Source organism: Globicephala melas, chromosome 7 (genome assembly GCF_963455315.2).
Source record: "Globicephala melas chromosome 7, mGloMel1.2, whole genome shotgun sequence".
In the NCBI taxonomy this organism is placed as follows: domain Eukaryota; kingdom Metazoa; phylum Chordata; class Mammalia; order Artiodactyla; family Delphinidae; genus Globicephala; species Globicephala melas.
This window is the reverse complement of record NC_083320.1, coordinates 6,736,995-6,756,723: the sequence shown is the minus strand read 5'-3', so window position 1 is coordinate 6,756,723 and position 19,729 is coordinate 6,736,995. Positions and strand designations below refer to the sequence as shown.

Genomic DNA, 19,729 nt, shown 5'->3' with positions numbered 1-19,729 from the left:
GAGTGTCTGTTTTCCTATTCCTTTAACATTTTTCACTGCTTGCCTCCCAGTCTAATATCACAACCCTAAGGGTTTAGTTTACTTATGCTTGGGGGGTGGGCAGGGAGGGGGCGGAAGCTGGGTGCACTTGGAAATGTATGGGGGTGGTATTTGGTTGACACAGGTCCTGGGGGCCAGGGGAACTACATGTCACACACAGTAAAGCAATGTCCTGCTCCAGATGTCAATCATAACCGCAGTTCAGGATAAAATAAGATAATTCCCATGTTTTCAAGTGCATCCTTTATCTATTCTAACGTGAAGCGGTTCTTTTTGACAGGAGGTGCACTTCTACATTGACAGGTCGAGAAGAAAGATTAGGTTGGATATGAAGTGTGTTATTACTGCCACCTTGATATGCCCTTAAGGTGGGGTAAACTCGGGGAGCAGCATATTGTTAGAGATGATTCACAGCGTGACTCATTGCATAAGGAGGTACGGGTGAATGTGCTCTTACAGGTGTGCCACCTTGGGGGTGGTCTCCAAGGGAACAGTACTCTGCAGCCACCAGAGAACACAAAGGCTTCTTTGCTCATCAGAGAAAATATGGCAGTTATGTTCCTCTGATTTAAGAACATAATATAGTTCTTACTAAGCCTAATAATCTTTTTAAAAATATACTTTTTATTTTCAAATAGTTTCAGATTTACAGAAAAGTTGCAAAGAAAGTACAGTGAGTTCCCCCATACCCAGTTTCCTCTAAATTATTAACATCTTACATTAGGATGGTGCATTTGCCACACTGAATGAATCAATATTTACGTATTATTATTAAACTAAAGCCCATTCTTTATTCAGATTTCCTTAGTTTTTACCTAATGTCCTTTTTCTGTTCCAGGATCCCACATGACATTTAGTCATCACATTCCCTTAGGCTTCTCTTGGCTGTGACAATTTCTAGTACTTTTTCATAATTGCAAATAGACTCCTATTCAGCCACAATCTCTGCCTCCCAACTCTCCCTTGCGTTCACGTTCATGCCCTTGGCTTTTTGCCTCTAAAATGATGGATTCTGGAACCCTGGTATCCCCTGAGCATCTAACGGGCATAGGCAACAGCACACCCAGGCATCTCAAGCTGTTTGCTCCAAACCAAGTTCATCTTCTCCTCTAGGCCTACTGTGCTCAGTGGGGCGTTCTTCCCTGGAAAGCCCCGTATCTGGGAGGCATTCCGACTTGCCCCGCTCCCTAATCTCCTGCCAGGGAGAACCTGGTCCCTATTCTTCCCTCTACTACGTCTTCTGTCTGTCACCTCCTCTCTCCACCTCCACAACTACCTCCTCGGTTCTGGCCCAAATCGGCATTGCCTGGATTGGTAAGTCACTTTATTTTATTTTTTAAAATATTTATTTATTTAGGCTGCACCAGGTCTTAGTTGCAGCACATGGGATCTTTAGTTGTGGCATGCAGACTCTTAGTTGAGGCATGAGAACTCTTGCGGCATGCATGCGGGATCTAGTTCCCCGACCAGGGATCGAACCCTCCTCTGCTTTGCAAAAACCCTTCAGTGGCTCTGGTGCCCAGAGGATAACGTCCTTGCTCCTGAGTCAAACAGAGGCTGCTTTGAGTCCTGGTGCAGCTCACCTTCCAGACTCCCCACCACCTGACCAGTGGCTCAGCAGCAAATGCAAATCCCCGTCATCCTCCCAACTCGCCTAGTAGTCTCCTGCCTTTTTGTATTTTCCTGGAAAATTCCCTCCATCCCCTCGCCTTTCAGTTCAAATCTCCAAACCAGGCTGGGGTAATCCGTCCTCTGGAGAGGCTCCCCTGACACCTCCGGCAGAGTTATAACTTTTTCTCCTGCTGTACCGTCCCTCCCCCCATAACACCCTTAGATTTTTACACTTATGTATCACACTACATTGTAATTAATTGATACAAAAATCACCAATCTCCATGGAGATGCAGGACACCCTCCCCTCTGTGCCCTTAATTAGCCAGCTCCTTGCTGTCATAACAAGGTACCACAGACCTGGGGGCCTAAACAACAGAAATTTATTTTCTCACAATTCTGGAGACCAGAAGTCTGAGATCAAGGTGTCGGCAGGGTCAGATTCTTCTGAGGCCTCTATCCTTTTCTCGCAGATGACTTCTCTGTGTGTCTTCACATGGTCTTCCCTTGGAGCCTGTCTGCGTCCAAATGTCTTCTTATTGATGTAAGGACACCAGTTGTATTGGATTAGGGCCCATCCTAATGGTCTCATTTTAACTTGATTACCTCCTTAAAATTACCTCATTTTAACTTGATTACCTCCTTAACTTGATTACCTACCTGTCTCCAAATACAGCCACATTCTTAGGTACTAGAGGATTAGGACTTCAACGTATGAATGTTGGGAGGGGGGACACAAGTCAGCCCATAACAAGACCCTTCTCTCCTCTTTCTTCCTCTGAGCTCCTTCGAGCCTCAGCTTCCTGGGAGGCCTAACCCTGAAGGGTCAAGGACTTGGGAATCACGTAGTCCAAGTTCAAATTCTGCCTCTCATGAATTCCTTGGGAGACGTATCTGAACCTCAGGTCTTCATCTCTAGAATGAGACCATCAAGCTTGCTCTGGGGGACATGTGTGTGGACTAGAGTCGCTGGTCAAGTGTCTGGGGTGTGGCCGGTGGGCAGTATACAGGAGCCGTCACTGTCCTGCATTGCGGAACTTTCTGCGATGATGGAAATCTTCTATATTTGTGCTGTCCCGTGTGGTAGCTGCTAAACCACATGCAGCTGAAATGTGGCTAGTGTGACCAAGGAACTGAAAATTTAATTTTAATTAATTGAACTTGAAATCGAAGTAGCCACATGTGGCTAGTGGCTACAGCACTGGGCTGCACAGCTGGGTTCACCAGGGGTCTCCAGCGTGTCCCAGAGTGTTCCTGCATTATGCCCTGGTATACTCTGTCCTGGCAGTGTATCCATTCCCCTGGCCATGTCCCCACACCAGATGCTCCTCTGTGGCCCCTGGGGGGGGGTGTCTCACTTATTTTGCCTCTGGAAAGCATTGCCCAGTGCAGTGGGGGCCAGAGTGTGCTGACCCGCAGGCAGGACAGGAGCCACTGTGTTTCTAGGAGCAGCCCTTTGAAAGGGCAAGGGGAAAATTGTGCAGCCCCTTAGTACCTCAGAATGTGGCTGTATCTGGAGATAGGGTCTTTAAAGAGGATTTGCCCTTCTCAGGTGGCAACAAACCCTTCTCCACCTGGAGGTCCCATAGGGCAGCAAAAACTCACCTCCAATTTCACTCCCTCTCCTCCAGCTGTCTTAGCTGGGAAGGAGGGGCTTATCCCAAATTGCCTCTGCCTCTCCTCCAGCTACCCTCCGAAGTCCACTTCTCTGTCTCCCCAGCCCCTCCCAGTAATCCAGGGCAGCCACCTGCCCAGATTGCTTCAAAGCCTGGATCACAGTCCTCAGCTTTGTCACTTAGCCCCGCCCAGGGTCGAGATGGCTCAAGGGCTTCCTGTTGCCTTCAGGACTCAGCCTAAAAGACCAACCCCCTTATCAGGTTTACAAAGGCCCAGTCTGACCTGCCCGCCCCCAGGCTCATCTCTTCAAGTATTTTCCTTCCTTTAGGCTACAGTTTCCCTTTTTTCCAGAGATATGTGCTTTCTTGCCTCCAGGTCTTTGCACAATCTCATCTCTTGGCCTGGAACAGGGGTCCCCGGTTAGGGATAACTCCTGCTCACATTTTCCGTCTCACTTTATCTTTTTCTCCAGGAAGCCTTCTCGGATGGAACTGTGTATCCCTGTTCCGGCATCCCACAGGCCTGTCCAAGTACTTTCTTTCCTGCATTCATGCATGCATTCACCCACTCCTCGAACTGTTCGTCGTGCAACTAACTACTAAATGCCAGACGCTGCTTTAGATGCTGGAGACACGATGCAGGGCAAGAAAGACAGTCCCGAGCCGCCTGGAGGTCACTTACATTCTTGAAGGGGAACATTAAAGATGAAAAAGAGTGAACACAAAAATAAAAAACCCCATACAAATTGTGTCCCAGGAAGAAAAGAAACAGTTGCTAAAACCTGTGGTTCTGACACCACCGGTGGGGGCGAAGAGACGCCCGGCAGGGGCGCCACCTCCGGCTGCGCGCGCGGCCGGCAGGGGGCGCGGAGGGGCGGAGCTGGAGACAGCGGTCCAGGCCCCGCCCCTCCGGGCCCCGCCCCCCAGCCCGGCTCGGCCCCGGCCCCGGCCCCGCCCCCGCCCGCTGTGCGCGCGCTGGCCCGGCAGCATGGCGGCGGCGGCGGGTGCCCCTCAGCCGGGTCCGCCGCAGCCGCCTCCGCCGCCGCCGCCTGAGGAGTCGTCCGACAGCGAGCCCGAGGCGGAGCCCGGCTCCCCGCAGAAGCTCATCCGCAAGGTGTCCACGTCGGGCCAGATCCGCCAGAAGGTGAGCCCGCGGCGGCGGCCCGGGCGCGCGCCCCTCACGCCGCGGCAGCCCCGTGAGGCCCGCAGTTCGGCCCGAGCAGCCGCCCAGGCCCGGCCCGGCCCGGCCTAGGGTCCCGCCGGGCGCCGCTGCTCGGACGGAGCGCGCTCCGCGGGGTAACGGACCAGGCGCCAGGGGCTGAGCGCGCCTCCCGGCGGGGCGGCGGCGGGGACCCCCGGGCCGGGGAGCAGGTGGGCGCCGCGCGGGGCCGGGCCGGCAGGGCGGTTGGCGGGGCGGGCCGCGAGGAAGCCCCGTGCCGCGAGGACCGGGAGGGACAGGCCTGCAGGCTGGGGGGCGAGCGCACCAGAAATGGGGACTCCTGGCTGCGTCCGGCCGGCGAGCGCTCCCCGACCCGGGTTCTGCACATTTCTGAGGACGGATCGGGCTGTTTCTCGCTGGGTGCTCTGCACTCACCTGTGGCCCCTGAGAAATCCGATTGGACCCAGGTGTGGGGCTCTTCCTTCCCCTCGCGTGGATTTTCGTGCGGGAAAGGGCAGGTCCCGTGACCGTCTCTCTCTCCCTCCTCGGGAAAGCGGGGAGAGGGGGGCTGTCCCTGGCTGCGCACCCGCTTGGCATCTCACTCTCGGTGGAGAACTCCAGACGCGAAGTATTAGCTGCAGAAAGACGCATTTCCTTTCTGCAGGAGTAAAGTTGCACCCTTTGTTTTACCATTGCGGTTTCTGTTGCAAACTGCTTTTGGGTTTTGCTGCAGGTGAGCCCTCTGTGTTAGCACACGGCTTCCTCAGGCAGGTGGTTGGACAGGTGGCTGAGGGCAGACTGGGTCTGTGGGCAGCCTGGGCAGATCCAGCTGGCACAGACTATCTCATCCCGCTGCAGTGCGCTTTTCCTCCAGGGCCAGTGAGTTCAGCTGGTACTTTTACCGTGGGAGCCGTTTCTTAATCTTATGTCAGCCTCTGATACCTGGGATGGGGTAACCTTTTGTCCCAGTGTTACAAACAGTTTTACTGTGAAGTGCTCCAGTTATTCAGCACATAGGTATTGAACACCTCCTTTGTCCCAGGTATAACAGTAATAGTAGTAATTATAACGCTAGCAATTCTCCAGTGCTTACTGTGTGCCAGGCACTTTTCTTGGGCTAAGTTTACGGCACTTTCCATGGGTTAACTCATTAGCACTGGTGATAACCCACCGTGGTGGGTGTTGTCTGTCATTCCCTTCTTACGGAATTGGAGGTGGAGAGGGTAAGTGTCTTGCCCAGGGTGTCACTGGTAGTAGCTTGGATCTGGATCTGAGCTATGGTCAGGATCCCAAGATGGAAGGCAGTTTCTCCATTTCGGGGTTCCCAGCCTGTAGGAGGTGGACATCTGTCCATGTGACAGTATGATGTAGTAAGTGCTGTGGAAGCTTAGAGGACTGAGACTCCAGCTACCCTGGGAGGCAGGATCTTGCGAGAAAGAGTTTGTCAGGCTAAGTAAGGAAAGAGGGACTTTCCACCTAGTTGAATGTTGTATCTACAGGTTTAGGCACACCTGGGAATGGTCAGAAGGTGAGTGGGTCAGATTGAGAGGAATGAGGAAGAGGCTGGAAAGGTAGATCAGGCTGGATTTTGAAAGGATAGCCCTGGAGTTGAGTTTGTGGCCTTGGGCAAGAGGGAGCCACTAAGGATTATTCAGAGCCTGAGAGTGATGGGTCAGAGGTGCTTTTAGAAAGATCTCCAAGTAGCCCTAAATGGTACTGATAGGAGTTGTTCTCACCTGTTGCTTGGTCCTCAAGCATGGTGTGTGCCCAGTATAGGGTGGATCATGTGATTTACAACTGTTATTAAGATTTGATCTCTCAGAGATTCCACTGTTTGTCCAGAATTCTGTTCTTAAGGAGTCTTTTTTTCCCCTCTTAAAACAATAGCTGTTACACCAGCTGTTCTGGCTGAGGAGTGATGGGTAGAGTGTTAAAAATACACCCCGAGGACTTGAATTTCTGAATACAGTCACATCTGCTGTACAAATAGCTTAAGGTTGAGTTTTCTTTTGGGTTGTTAGAGATTGGTGGAATGTGAGGTTTACTGTGTGTGTGGTAGCTCCCAACCTCCCTTCCCCACTCCCCCTTTTAAAGCAGATAAGCCATTCAGAAAATTCCTCTGGTATATGTGGTGCACAGGGGAAATATCCAGAATGGTATGGGGTATCATTCTGAGTCCAAAAAGGAACGACCCACTTTAAGTATTCAAAACAGAGGGAGTTCAATGGGGAGTGGTCGCACAGGTGCTGAAGAATTGAGAATGCAAACAGTGGGCAGTGAGGTAACCCTGCGATGAGGCAGCAAACAGGAAGCTGGAAGACAAGCCGGGAGGCAGCATATCAGGAACAACTACGACTCACCAGAGGCTGGAACCACCATGGGTCATCTGGTGTGGGCTGGAGGCTTGGAAGGACACAGCTGCTCCTGGAGACTCACCCCATGCCCCCTCCTGCCTGGGAAACCCAGCCTGCAGGGATCAGCAATTTGGAGTAGAGCAGAAGAGTGAGGAATGGAACTGAGGACAAGCTGGCCCAGGACCAGAGCTGTATGTATGTCAAGTTTTTGAAACATTAGTCCAGTGCAAGCTAGAGCTGTCTTAATGGAAAAAGAAAAGGAAGTATCTTATGACAGTGCTTCTCGAATTTTCATGTGCAGACACGTCCCCTCGGGATCTTGTTAAAATGCAGATTCTGGTTGAGTAGGTCTGGAGTGGGGCTAGAGGTTCTGCATTTATCACCTCTCAGGAGATGCTGCTGCTGCTGGTCATGGACCAGACTTTGAGGAACAAGGCCATAAGGACATGTGTAAAGAGAAGCCTTACCAAACGCCAAAAAAAATCTTTATTCGTGAGGTTCTTTTAAAACTTTTTCCCAAGTCTTTGATGGGGAAAGTCTCTGAAAATTTGATGTGTATAGATTTTAGATGGTTGTTTATTAGTTTAGAATTTCATGTACATCTGATATTTTCATATATTCCAACTGTCCCCAGCAAACACATTACTTCATTTCATTTCCTTACCATAGTACACAGTAGTGATTTTTTTTTTTTTTTTTTTTTTTTTTTTTTTGCGGTAAGCGGGCCTCTCGCTGTTGTGGCCTCTCCCGTTGCGGAGCACAGGCTCCGGACGCGCAGGCTCAGCGGCCACGGCTCACGGGCCTAGCCGCTCCGCGGCATGTGGGATCTTCCCAGACTGGGGCACGAACCCTTGTCCCCTGCATCGGCAGGTGGACTCTCAACCACTGCGCCACCAGGGAAGCCCCACAGTAGTGATTTTATAGGACCACGTAGCTAGTGTGGAAAAAAGAAAATGGAACTAATACACTGGTAAATTAGCTTATGAACACATTATAAGGTATTTTGAAATCTGAGTAGAGAACAGTGTGATTCTGTGAAGCCTTATCAGTTAAGATGGAGCTTAATTTATTTAAAAATTTTTAAAAAGTTAACATTTTTGGCTTTGTGCATTAAAGTGCTTATATTCTTAATTTCAAATTTAAACAAAGTATTTTTTCCATTGTGAAATGAAGACTAGTAGAAATTAAGTAAAATGTTCAAGTTGTAAAATACTTAAAAAACAGCTTTACTAAGATAAAATTCACATACCGTACAGCTCACTCATTTAAAGTGTACAGTTCAGTGTTTTTTAGTATATTTACGGTTGTGTAATCATTACCACAGTCAGTTTTAGAACATTTTCATCACCCCAAAAAGAAACCCATGGGACTTCCCTGGTGGCACAGTGGTTAAGAATCCGCTTGCCAATACAGGGGACACGGGTTTGATCCCTGGTCCAGGAAGATCCCACATGCCGCAGAGCAACTAAGCCCGTGTGCCACAACTACTGAGCCTGCGCTCTAGAGCCCTCGAGCCACAACTACTGAGCCCACATGCCACAACTACTGAAGCCCGCGCACCTAGAGCCCATGCTCCGAAACAGGAGAAGCCACTGCAAGGAGAAGCCTGTGCACCACAACTAGAGAAAGCCCACGTGCAGCAATGAAGACCCAACGCAACCAAAAAAGATAGAAACCCATAACCATTAGCATTTACTCCCCATTTTTTCCCAACTCTCTCAACCCTAGGCAACTGCTAGTCTGCTTTCTATTTTGTGGATTTGCTGATTCTGGACATCTCACATAAATATAATATGTAGTATGTACCTTTTGTGTCTGGTTTCTTTCACTTAGTAAAATGTGTTCAAAATTCATCCATGTTGTAGCCTGTGCCAGTACTTCTTTTCGTTTTACTGCTGAGTAATATACCGTTGTATGGATTTACTACGTTTTATTTACATTCATCTGTTGCTGGGCATTTGGGTTATTTTCACTTTTTGGCTATTCTGGATAATGCTGCTGTGAACATTTATGTACATATTTCTGTGTGTACATATGTTTCATTTCTGGTGGATATGTACCTAGGAGTAGGTTTGCTGGGTCACATGGTAACTCTATGCTTAGTCTTTGAGAAACTGCCATACTGTTTTCCAAAGTGACTGCACTATTTTACATTTCCACCAGTAAGGTATGAGGGTTCCAGTTCCTCCATGTCCTCAGTTGTTTTATCTTTTTGATTATAGCTATCCTAATGGGTGTGAAGTGGTATTAAAGTTTTTGTTTTTTGTTTTTTTAAATATTTATTTATTTTTTGACTGTGTCGGGTCTTAGTTGCAGTATGTGGGATCTTTCGTTGTGGCACGTGGTCCTCTCTCTAGTTGTGGCTCGCGGGCTTAGTTGCCCCGAGGCATGTGGGATCTTAGTTCCCTGACCAGGGATGGAAGTGGCATCCCTTGCATTGCAAGATGGATTCTTAACCACTGGACCACCAGAGAAGTCCCTAAAAGGTTTTTTTAAAGCTAGTATGTAGCAGTATTTAAGAGTCTAAACTTTGATGTCACGAACAAGTCTCCAAACCTCTGAAGACTTGGTTTCCTTATCTGTAAATAGGGAAAATACTAGTTCTTGGGTAACGAGTGGTGACAGTAAACGTTAGGTGTGTGTTCCTGAGCCTCAGTTTCTATCTCTGCGAAATATAAATGATAATAATAGTTCTCAGATCTGTAAAATAAAAATGATGATGATAACTCATAGAATCAAGTGGAGTAGTCTTTGTGCAATACTTATTTAGCGTCGAGCCTGGCTTATTATGAGCATTCAATAAATGGTTGCTTTTATGATTATTTCTGTCTTTCTGATTGTTCACTTTTTATATCTTGACCAGTAGCCATCCCCCTGAATCCCTCCACCCCCAGCTCAAGCTGATCTGGGTGAGTCTCCATCTCTAGCAGCCAGAATAGCGAATAAAAACAAATCTGGCAGACAATTAACAGTGAGTATCTTTTCAAAAAATTGTTAATTTATTGAATACTAGTGGGAATAGCATGGGCTAGGTGTTATTTTCTTTATTTCACAGATTCAGTTTAACTCAGCAAATAGTGGAGACCTTAAAATTGTTCTGTGTGCTGGCACTTGGGGGGCCTTCCTGAGCAACAAAGAACACCCCTAGAGCTAGTAGTCTGAAGAAGGCGTTAATAGAATAACCACATAGGTACTGTAGGGTTGTTTTGGTGATGAAAGGACTCTAAATCTAATGTCTGGTGTCTTTGTAAAAGAAAGAGGAGGAAGATTTGGACACAGAGGAACACACAGAGAAAAAAGCCATATGAGGACAGAGCCAGCGATTTAGACCTGTGCTGTCACAAACCAAGGACCAGGTGGGGCCACTAGAAGAGGTAATAGAATCTCCCCTGGGTCCTTTAGAGGGAGCGTGGCCCTGCTGACACCTTGATTTTGGACTTCTAGCTTCCTGGATTGTAGGACACCAAATTTCTGTTGTTTAAGCCTCCCAGTCTGTGGCCTTGGTTATAGGGCAGCCACAGGAAACTAATGTAGGGCATATACTGACTCTGGAGGGGATGCCGAGGGGCTGAGCTCTGTGAAGCAGTCAGAAATGCCTGTGGGACCTGAGGTACTGGGATCTGCCAAAGGGCAGCAATCCTTGGTGAGCTCCCTCAATTTGGTTTAGGATTCCAAAAAGCCACTTCCAAGGAATGAGGAGGATTAGAAGTAGGACTTCCAAAGGCCTGCAGTCATGCTTCATAGCATGTCAGTTCTCTGAAATTAAGGTAATCCCAGAGTGCTGTTGTTTTTAGGTGCTTAACAGAAGCAACTTCAGTCCTCTGTAGAGGGAGATGACATCATCCAGTCGTCCAGTTATTTTCACAAGCCATGTTGTAAATTCATTGTTTTGTGTTCAATGAAGAACAGACACACGGGGAGGCAAGGCCATGTGAATTAAAACCAATGGAAACGGCAGACTATAAAGACAGATAAACAGGGGCTCTAGACATCAGACACAGATATTGAAACAACTATGCTTACTATGTTTAAGGAGATAAAAGACCAGACTGAGAATTCTGGCAGAGAACTAGAAACTAATAAAGAACCAAATGAAAATTCTAAAACTGGCAAATGTAATAATCAAAGTTAAGTTCTCAAAGGAAGGGTAGAATAGACACGGCTGAAGAAAGAATTCAGTGGCCCAGAAGACAGCTCAAAAGAAAATTACCCATAAGGAAGCCTGGAGACATAAAAAAATGGAGAAATTAGCAGATAAGGCGGGAGTCAGAGATAATAGTGAAAAGGTCTTTTATGAGAAAATTGGGCAGAAACAACATTTGTAAAGATAATGCCTGAGAACTTCCCACAACTATTAAAAGGCACCACCCACAGATTCAGTAGCCTGTGAACACAAAGAAAGCCTCACCTATCACTTAATAAAACTGCTGAAAACCACAGATGAAGAGTCTTGAAAGCAACTGGAGACAGATTACCCTCAAAAGAGCAACAGTGAGACTGACAGCTGTGTTCTTAACAGAAGCCATGGAAGCAGAAGTCAATCAAAATTTAAGTGCTGGAAGAAACTGCTAACCCTAATTCATTACTCAGCCAAAAGATCCTTCAGAAATAAAGCTGAAATAAAGATGTTTTCAAATAAACAAAATCAACTTTTTGTGTGCAGACCCATAATGAAGGAAACATCAGGGAGTGTTTTTGTTTGTGTCTGGCTAAAGGAAAATGATCTTAGGTGAAGGGTTAGTGTTTCAGGAAGGAAAGAAGAGCAAAGAAAAGGGCACTGAAATGGAAAACTGAATGATTATCAACTGCTAAATTTTTTTTTTAACATCTTTATTTGAGTATAATTGCTTTACAGTGGTGTGTTAGTTTCTGCTTTATATCAAAGTGAATCAGCTATACATATACATATATCCCCATATCTCTTCCCTCTTGCATCTCCCTCCCACCCTCCCTACCCTCTAGGTAGTCACAAAGCACCCAGCTGATCTCCCTGTGCTATGCAGCTGCTTCCCACTAGCTATCTATTTTACATTTGGTAGTATATATATGTCCATGCCACTCTCTCACTTCTTCCCAGCTTACCCTTCCCACTCCCCATGTCCTTAAGTCCATCCTCTACGTCTGCATCTTTATTCTTGTCCTGCCCCTAGGTTCTTCAGAACCTTTTTTTTTTTTTAGATTCTATATATGTGTGTTAGCATATGGTATTTGTTTTTCTCTTTCTGACTTAACTTCACTCTGTATGACAGTCTCTAGGTCCATCCACCTCACTACAAATAACTGAACTTCGTTTCTTTTTATGGCTGAGTAATATTCCATTGTATATATATGTGCCACATCTTTATCCATTCATCTGTTGATGGACACTTAGGTTGCTTCCATGTCCTGGCTATTGTAAATAGAGCTGCAATGAACATTGTGGTACATGACTCTTTTTGAATTATGGTTTTCTCAGGGTATATGCCCCACAGTGGGACTGCTGGGTCATATGGTAGTTATATTTTTAGTTTTTTAAGGAACCTCCATACTGTTCTCCATAGTGGCTGTATTAATTTGCATTCCCACCAAAAGTGCAAGAGGGTTCCCTTTTCTCCACACCCTCTCCAGCATTTATTGTTTGTAGATTTTTTGATGATGGCCATTCTGACCGGTGTGAGGTGATACCTCATTGTAGTTTTGACTTGCATTTCTCTAATGATTACTGATGTTGAGCATCCTTTCATGTGTTTGTTGGCAATCTGTATATCTTCTTTGGAGAAATGTCTATTTAGATCTTCTGCCCATTTTTGAATTGGGTTGTTTGTTTTTTTGATATTGAGCTGCATGAGCTGCTGGTAAATTTTGGAGATTAATCCTTTGTCAGTTGCTTCATTTGCAAATATTTTCTCCCATTCTGAGGGCTGTCTTTTCATCTTGTTTATGTTTTCCTTTGCTGTGCAAAAGCTTTGAAGTTTCATTAGGTCCCATTTGTTTATTTTTGTTTTTATTTCCATTTCTCTAGGAGGTGAGTCAAAAAGGATCTTGCTGTGATTTATGTCATAGAGTGTTCTGCCTATGTTTTCCTCTAAGAGTTTTATAGTGTCTGGCCTTACATTTAGGTCCTTAATCCATTTTGAGTTTATTTTTGTGTATGGTGTTAGGAAGTGTTCTAATTTCATTCTTTTACATGTAGCCGTCTAGTTTTCCCAGCCCCACTTATTGAAGAGGCTGTCTTTTCTCCATTGTATATTCTTGCCTCCTTTATCAAAAATAAGGTGACCATATGTGCGTGGGTTTATCTCTGGGCTTTCTATCCTGTTCCATTGATCTATATTTCTATTTTTGTGCCAGTTCCATACTGTCTTGATTACTGTAGCTTTGTAGTGTAGTCTGAAGTCAGGGAGTCTGATTCCTCCAGCTCCGTTTTTCTTTCTCAAGATTGCTTTGGCTATTCAGGGTCTTTTGTGTTTCCATACAAATTGTGAAATTTTTTGTTCTAGTTCTATGAAAAATGCCAGTGGTAGTTTGATAGGGATTGTATTGAATCTGTAGATTGCTTTGGGTAGTATAGTCATTTTCATAATGTTGATTCTTCCAATCCAAGAACATAGTATTATCTCTCCATCTGTCTTTGGGTTTGAAATATATATAGAATTAAAATACATAGCAATGTTATGTAAGTCAGAAGGGAGGTAAATGGAATAAAACTGTTTAAAGTTTTCCTTGCAATTCCAGGAAAAAGAAAAAAGAACCAATTAATATTAGACAAGTCAGGGATACATGTTGTAATCTGTGCAGCAGCCACTAAATTGTGAAAGATGATATGGTATCTAAGTTAAAAGGCAAGAAAAATTGAATAATAAATTCCAAATCTGAAAGAAGGCAAGAAAGGAGAGAAAAGGGAGAGGGAGGGATTGGGGGTTTGGGATTAGCAGATGCAAACTGTTATGGATAAACAACAAGATCCTGTTTTATAGCACAGGGGACTATATTCATTATCCTGTGATAAACCATAATGAAAAAGAATCTAAAAAAGAATGTGTATATATATATGTATAACTGAATCACTTTGCTGTACAGCAGAAGTTAACACAACACTGCAAATCAACTGTACTTCAATAAAATTAAAAAAAAAGAGAAAAGGAAACATTGATCAAGTGGAACAAAGAGAAAGCAAACAGTAAGTGGATAGACTTAAATCCCAATATAGCAATAATCACGTTAAATATAAGTGAATTTGAATGCTACCATTAAAAGTCAGAGATTGTCAGACAGGTAAGAAAACAAAAGCAGACCAGGTTATTTAAGAGAGATATATTTAAAACAGAAGGATATAAAAAGATTGAGGGCTTCCCTGGTGGCGCAGTGGTAGAGGGTCCACCTGCCGATGCAGGGGACACGGGTTCGTGCCCCGGTCCGGGAGGATCCCACGTGCCGCGGAGCGGCTGGGCCGGTGGGCCATGGCTGCTGAGCCTGCGCATCCGGAGCCTGTGCTCCGCAGTGGGAGAGGCCACAACAGTGAGAGGCCCGCGTACCGCAGGAAAAAAAAAAAAAAGATTGAAAGTAAAAGAATGGGAAAAAATACTATGCACACATCAACCTAGAGAAAGTTGCTATAGTATTTTAATGTCAGACAAAATAGTCTTTGAGGGCAGAATTTATTATTAGAGATAAAGATATGATACTGATAAATGATAACAGTTTTATTTTAGATATAATAATTTAAACTGTATATACCTAATGTAACTTCAAAATATTTAGAAGAAAAATTAATACAACTGTAATGGAAATAAATCTATGATCATAGTGGGATATTAAACAACCTGTTTCAGAGGCTGTTATGATAAGCAGACAAAAATTTGTAAAAATAAAGAAAAATTGAACAACAAAGTACTAAACTTGACCTAATGGACGTATATAGAACACTGTACCGAGCAATTGCAGAATCGAAATTCTTTTCAAAAGCACAGGACACATTGGTCAAAATTCACTATGTGCTGGCCACAAGGCAATTCTCAGCAAATTTCAAAATATTGAAATTATACAGACTGTGTTCTCTAACAACAGTGGAATTAAGCTAGAAATCAGTAAAATGAAAATCCTCATGTATCTGGAAATTTAGAAATTTGTTTCCAAATAACTTATGAGTCAAAGCTAGAAAATGTTTTCAGTTGAATGATAGCAAACTACGTATAACTAACGGGATACAGCTGAAGTCATGTTTAGAGGGAGGTTTATATCTTTAAATGCATTTATGTTACAAAAGAAGACTGCTGAAAATCCATGATCTAGGCTGTGTATTAGGTGATTAGAAGGCTAGCAACACATTAAATTCAAAGAAAACAGAACGAAGGAAATAATGAAGAGCAGAAGTTTTTTGTTGTTGTTGTTGCCGTACATGGGCCTCTCACTGTTGCGGCCTCCCCCGTTGCGGAGCACAGGCTCCGGAAGCGCAGGCTCAGCGGCCATGGCTCACGGGCCCAGCCGCTCTGCGGCATGTGGCCTCTTCCCGGACCGGGGCACCAGCCTGTGTCCCCTGCATCGGCAGGCGGACTCTCAACCACTGCGCCACCAGGGAAGCCCTGAAGAGCAGAATTTAACGAAATGAAAAATATTCATTAGAAAGGATAAACAAAGGCAAAAATGGAGTCTTTGGGAAAAAAAAATTGACAAACCCCAGCAGGAGTAATCAGGAAAAAGTTAGAGAAAGCAAATAATTAATGTTAGGAATGAAAAAGGGACATCATTGAAGATCTTGCAGATGTTAAAAAGAGTAGGCAGGTATTATAAACAACTTTATACAAGTACATTTGAATCTTTAGATGAAGTGGACAAATTCCTAGAAAAACACGACTTAAAGCTGACACAGAAATAGAAATGTAAATTGTCTTTATAACTATTAAAGATATTGAATCCATAATTTGAAATCTTCCAACAAGGAAAACTCTAGGCCCAGATGACTTTACCAGTGAATTCTAAGCATTTAAGGAAGAAATAATACCAGTTTTACATAAACTCTTCCAGGAAATAGAGACCCCCCAACTTACCCCCAGCTTCCTAGGAGTAGAGTGGGGCTGGAGGTTTGAGTCATAAAATCTCTTTAACAAGGATATTCGGGGAGCTTCTGGGTTGGTGAATGCATTAATATGCTGGGAGGGTGGCACACCCAGAGCAGGCATGGATGCTCTACCCCCCTCCCCCCAGTATCTTGCCCTATACATATCTTCCATATGGCGTCTCTTCAGGTATGAGTGAGGATGTGGAGCAAGGGAATGCTCTGGTGGGAATATTAAATTGGTAACACCACTTTACAAGATATTGTAGCAGCATCTATTAAAGTTGAAGGCATGTATACCCTATGTTTCAGCAGTTCTGCTTCTGGGTATATATCTAATAGCTTATGTAAGCAAATGTACTCCAAGAGGCATGTACAAGAATATTACTAGTGTATTATTTGTAACAGCTCAAAAGTGGAAGCAACCCAAGTGTCTGTCAGCAGTAGAATTGATAAATTATAGTATGTTCTTACAAGAGGATGCTGTACATCAGTGAAAATGAACTACTGCTACCTGCTGATTTAAGGATTAATCACAGCCATTAATGCTGCAGGCCAAAAAAGCCAGACATAAAAGAGTACATTCTGTATGATTCCGATTACATCCAGTTCAGAACAGGTAGGACACTAAGGAGTTTAGACTTGCCTGCTTGTGTGTTTAAGCTACGAGCAAGGAAGACGATTACCAGAGAAGTCGGGGTGGTGGGAAGTGGTGGGTAGTGACTGGATGGACCTTGAGAGAGGGAGCTTCTGTAGGGCCGGTAGTGTTGTTTCTTCACCTAGCTGGTGGTTGATTGGGTTCTCAGCTTGTGATAATTGTACATTTTTGTTTCATGGAGTTTATGTGTGCTATTTTGTAATGAAAAAGATTTTTTATGTTGAAGTATAGTTGATTTACAGCATTATATTAGTTTCTGGTGTACAACATGGTGATTCAATATTTTCATAGATTATACTCCATTTAAAGTCATTATATTCCCTGTGCTGTACTGAAAAGGATTTAAAAAAAAAGATATGGAGGAGGTAGTTGGTCAAAGAGGTATGCAAAGGCCCTGTGGCCAGGGGGAGCTTGGCGAAATCAAGAGGCTGAAAGAAAGCTGGTGTGGATAGAGTTAGCAAGAGTTGAGGAGACCTTGATTGTGCCATGAGGCTGGGGAGCTGGGTAGAAGCTCTGTAATAGTGGGATACTATTGCTTTAAGATTTTAGGAAGGAGTGAGACATCTGATCCAGGTTGGAAAGATTTCTCTGGCTGTGTTGTGGCCGCCTGAGTGGATGCTGGCTGACACATGTGGTGAGAGATGATGGTAGCCTGGGCCAGGGTTGTGGTAGTGGTGATGGAGAGAATTAGTTGGATTTGACATTGTGAGAACTCGGTGATGGTTTGATGGGGGTGTTGGAGAGGAGGGGGAGGGGAAGGAGGGGGAGGAGGAGGCTCATGGTTCACGTGACTGGCTGGCGAATGGAGCTCTTTCCAAGGAGGAGCTGTGGCTGAGGACCAGTGAGGACCAGCTCTGGGGATTCTGCTCTCACTGAGCTCTGCTGCATGGTGTCCAGGATCCTCTTCTTCTCAACCACACCAACTTCACAGATGAGGGACACAGAGGTAGTTAGGTGGCTTGTGGGTGTGCCCTGAAGCCACCTGGGTCTCATAGATTCCAGATTACACCTCTTCCTGCTGTGTTCTGTCCAGCCCCATAACAGTCATGCGCAAACAGTAGGAATGGTTCCTCAGAGCCTGAGAGGGAGAATAGTGGATAGTGGAAGGGGGTCTGGGCAGATCTGGGGCCACTGGCTTTTAGGAAGTGAGTAGAGGAGGAGGGCCAGTCTGAGAAGGAAGTAGGAGAGCTGGGCGAGGGCTGGGGAAGAAAGTCAGTCACTGATTTCAGCACCTGGAGGTCCACCGGCGCTAGTGTTATTGTTACTTCGGTGTTTCCTTCTGGACTATTTTTCTGGATGTGTTTAATTTAGTTGAAATGAAACTATATGTAAGTTTTCACTTTAATGTTATGAGCATTTCTCCATGTTATTACAATCTCTTTTTTCTTATCCTTTGTAATGGTTGTACCACATATTCTGTGAAGAATACCTTTGCAAGGAAGGCTCTTCAATTTTTTATTGTGAAAAATTGAAAAGGTACCTAATATACTTACTATCAAGATTCAGCAATTGGTAACATATTGCCAAATATGCTTTATCTATATGTATTAAATAGAAATAAATGATTTACTAAACCATTTGTAGGCATCATGACAGTCTATCCCTAAAGAGCTCAGTGTGTATCTTCTAAAAATGACATTTCCTGTATGGTCCATTTTTACACCTAAACTCCTACAAATAAGTACTCCTAAAAATAAGGACATTTTCTATATACCATTATTATTCCTAAGATATTAATTGTAATTTTCTAATATCTATATCCTTTTTAGTTTTCCCCAGTTGAACCCAAAATGCCTTTTATAGCCTCCCTTTTGGGAACCATGTACCAATCAAAACTCATGCATTGGTTGTATCTCTTTAGTCTCTTAACCTAGGACAGCTGCCCTCAGCAACCTTCGCCCTCTCTCCCCTCCCCTCCCCTCCCCTCCCCGACATTGACTTTTGGAATAGACAAGGGCAGTTGTCTTGTAAAATCTGTTTCTGGATTTGTCTGATTGTTTCCTCATGGTTTCTTTTGCATCGTTCTTTTATACTCTGTATTTGCTATAAGCTGGAAGAGAGGTTTGAAGACTCAGTTATATTCAGGTTGATGTTTTGGGCAAATCTCCTAGGTGTGGGATGTTCCATGTCCTGTCAGGCAGGCAGTCTCCTCTGCTGTGTCCTCATTTGGTTTATGTGGCGAAGCTAGATATTTCTACTGGAAATGTGGATTTCCTTCTTTGAGATTAGGAAGTAATCTGTGAGGTGATTCCTAGATACCCTGCAAATAATCCTTTTATCCAACAACTTTTTACCAAATGATTTTCAGCATTTATACATAATTAACTGGCCTGAGTCAGTTTTATTAACAGAGCTTGAGAGTTTGAAAAATGGACCTACCCCCTCCCTCAGCTTTCTGTCGTTTCTTCCACAATTATCTGTTGGTATTTGGTAAATTTTTCCCAGTTCAGCTGGGGAACGACTACATTTCTTACTACCAAAGGCAGGGTAATTGCTGGATTCTTTCTGTTTAATTACCAATTTTCAAAGTGAGGGTTTGGTAGAATAGTCGTCCCTAGTGGAGGCAAATGGTTTTGTTTTGTTTCTCTCTCTGTCTCTCTGCTGGGGGAGGGGGGGTTATCACTATGGATTCATGACTTTTTATTCAGTTTTGTAATCAGTTATAGTCATTCTTTTTCATGCTCAGATTGTCCCCATTTTCCCAGGAGAGCCCCTTCAAGCTGGCTCTTTGGTCTTTGAGAGCTTGCTTGCTGTGTCACGATCTGTCTTTTAATCTTCAGGATGGAGCCCAGAGGTGGGGTTGCAGGGCAGAGGGGATGGCCCCTGTGTGATGCTGTCCTTCTCTCTCCTGTGCCTGGGACAGACAGTGCCCAGTGATTTCAGCACATCAGCCTGGCAGCTCTTTGCTTTCCTTTTTGGGGCAGTATTAATAAATGAGGTGGAAAGCTTTTGTCTTCTCTACCTCTGGTTATTGCATCTCCATTTATTTTGTGTTCCTTTTGGGTGGTTCTTATTATTTGTAGGTTAGATAATCTGTCCCTTCATCACTCTGTCCATGAGCTTTTCTCTCAGTCTTTTCTCCTCTCCACTGTATCCAGTAGCATTCTGTGGGCACCTGTTTTGTCCTGTGCACCATCAATGACATTTTCAGCAGTGTGCATTTCCCCTGTAGCCCCTTCCATGTGGATTTTAATTCTGCTGTAGTGTGATTATTTTTGCTTCCTATCCTAATCATGGCCTGTATCTTAGCTTGTTGTC

General features: G+C 44.6%; 1 protein-coding gene across 6 annotated transcripts in view; it reads left to right on the top strand.

Moving 5' to 3' along the window:
- Window positions 1-4,244: 4,244 nt before the first annotated feature.
- The window catches only part of DGKD (diacylglycerol kinase delta), a 110,059-nt gene continuing 94,574 nt past the window's right edge, over window positions 4,245-19,729 (top strand). For 5 of the 6 annotated variants that reach the window (XM_030869258.2, XM_060301723.1, XM_060301722.1 and 2 more), the window contains exon 1: window positions 4,245-4,410. In XM_030869258.2, coding sequence (XP_030725118.1) covers window positions 4,255-4,410 — 156 coding nt within the window. In that variant the 5' untranslated portion in view covers window positions 4,245-4,254. Of the gene's footprint in view, window positions 4,411-4,511; window positions 4,638-19,729 lie in introns of those variants that run through there. The other variant, XM_060301724.1, reaches the window with a different exon arrangement.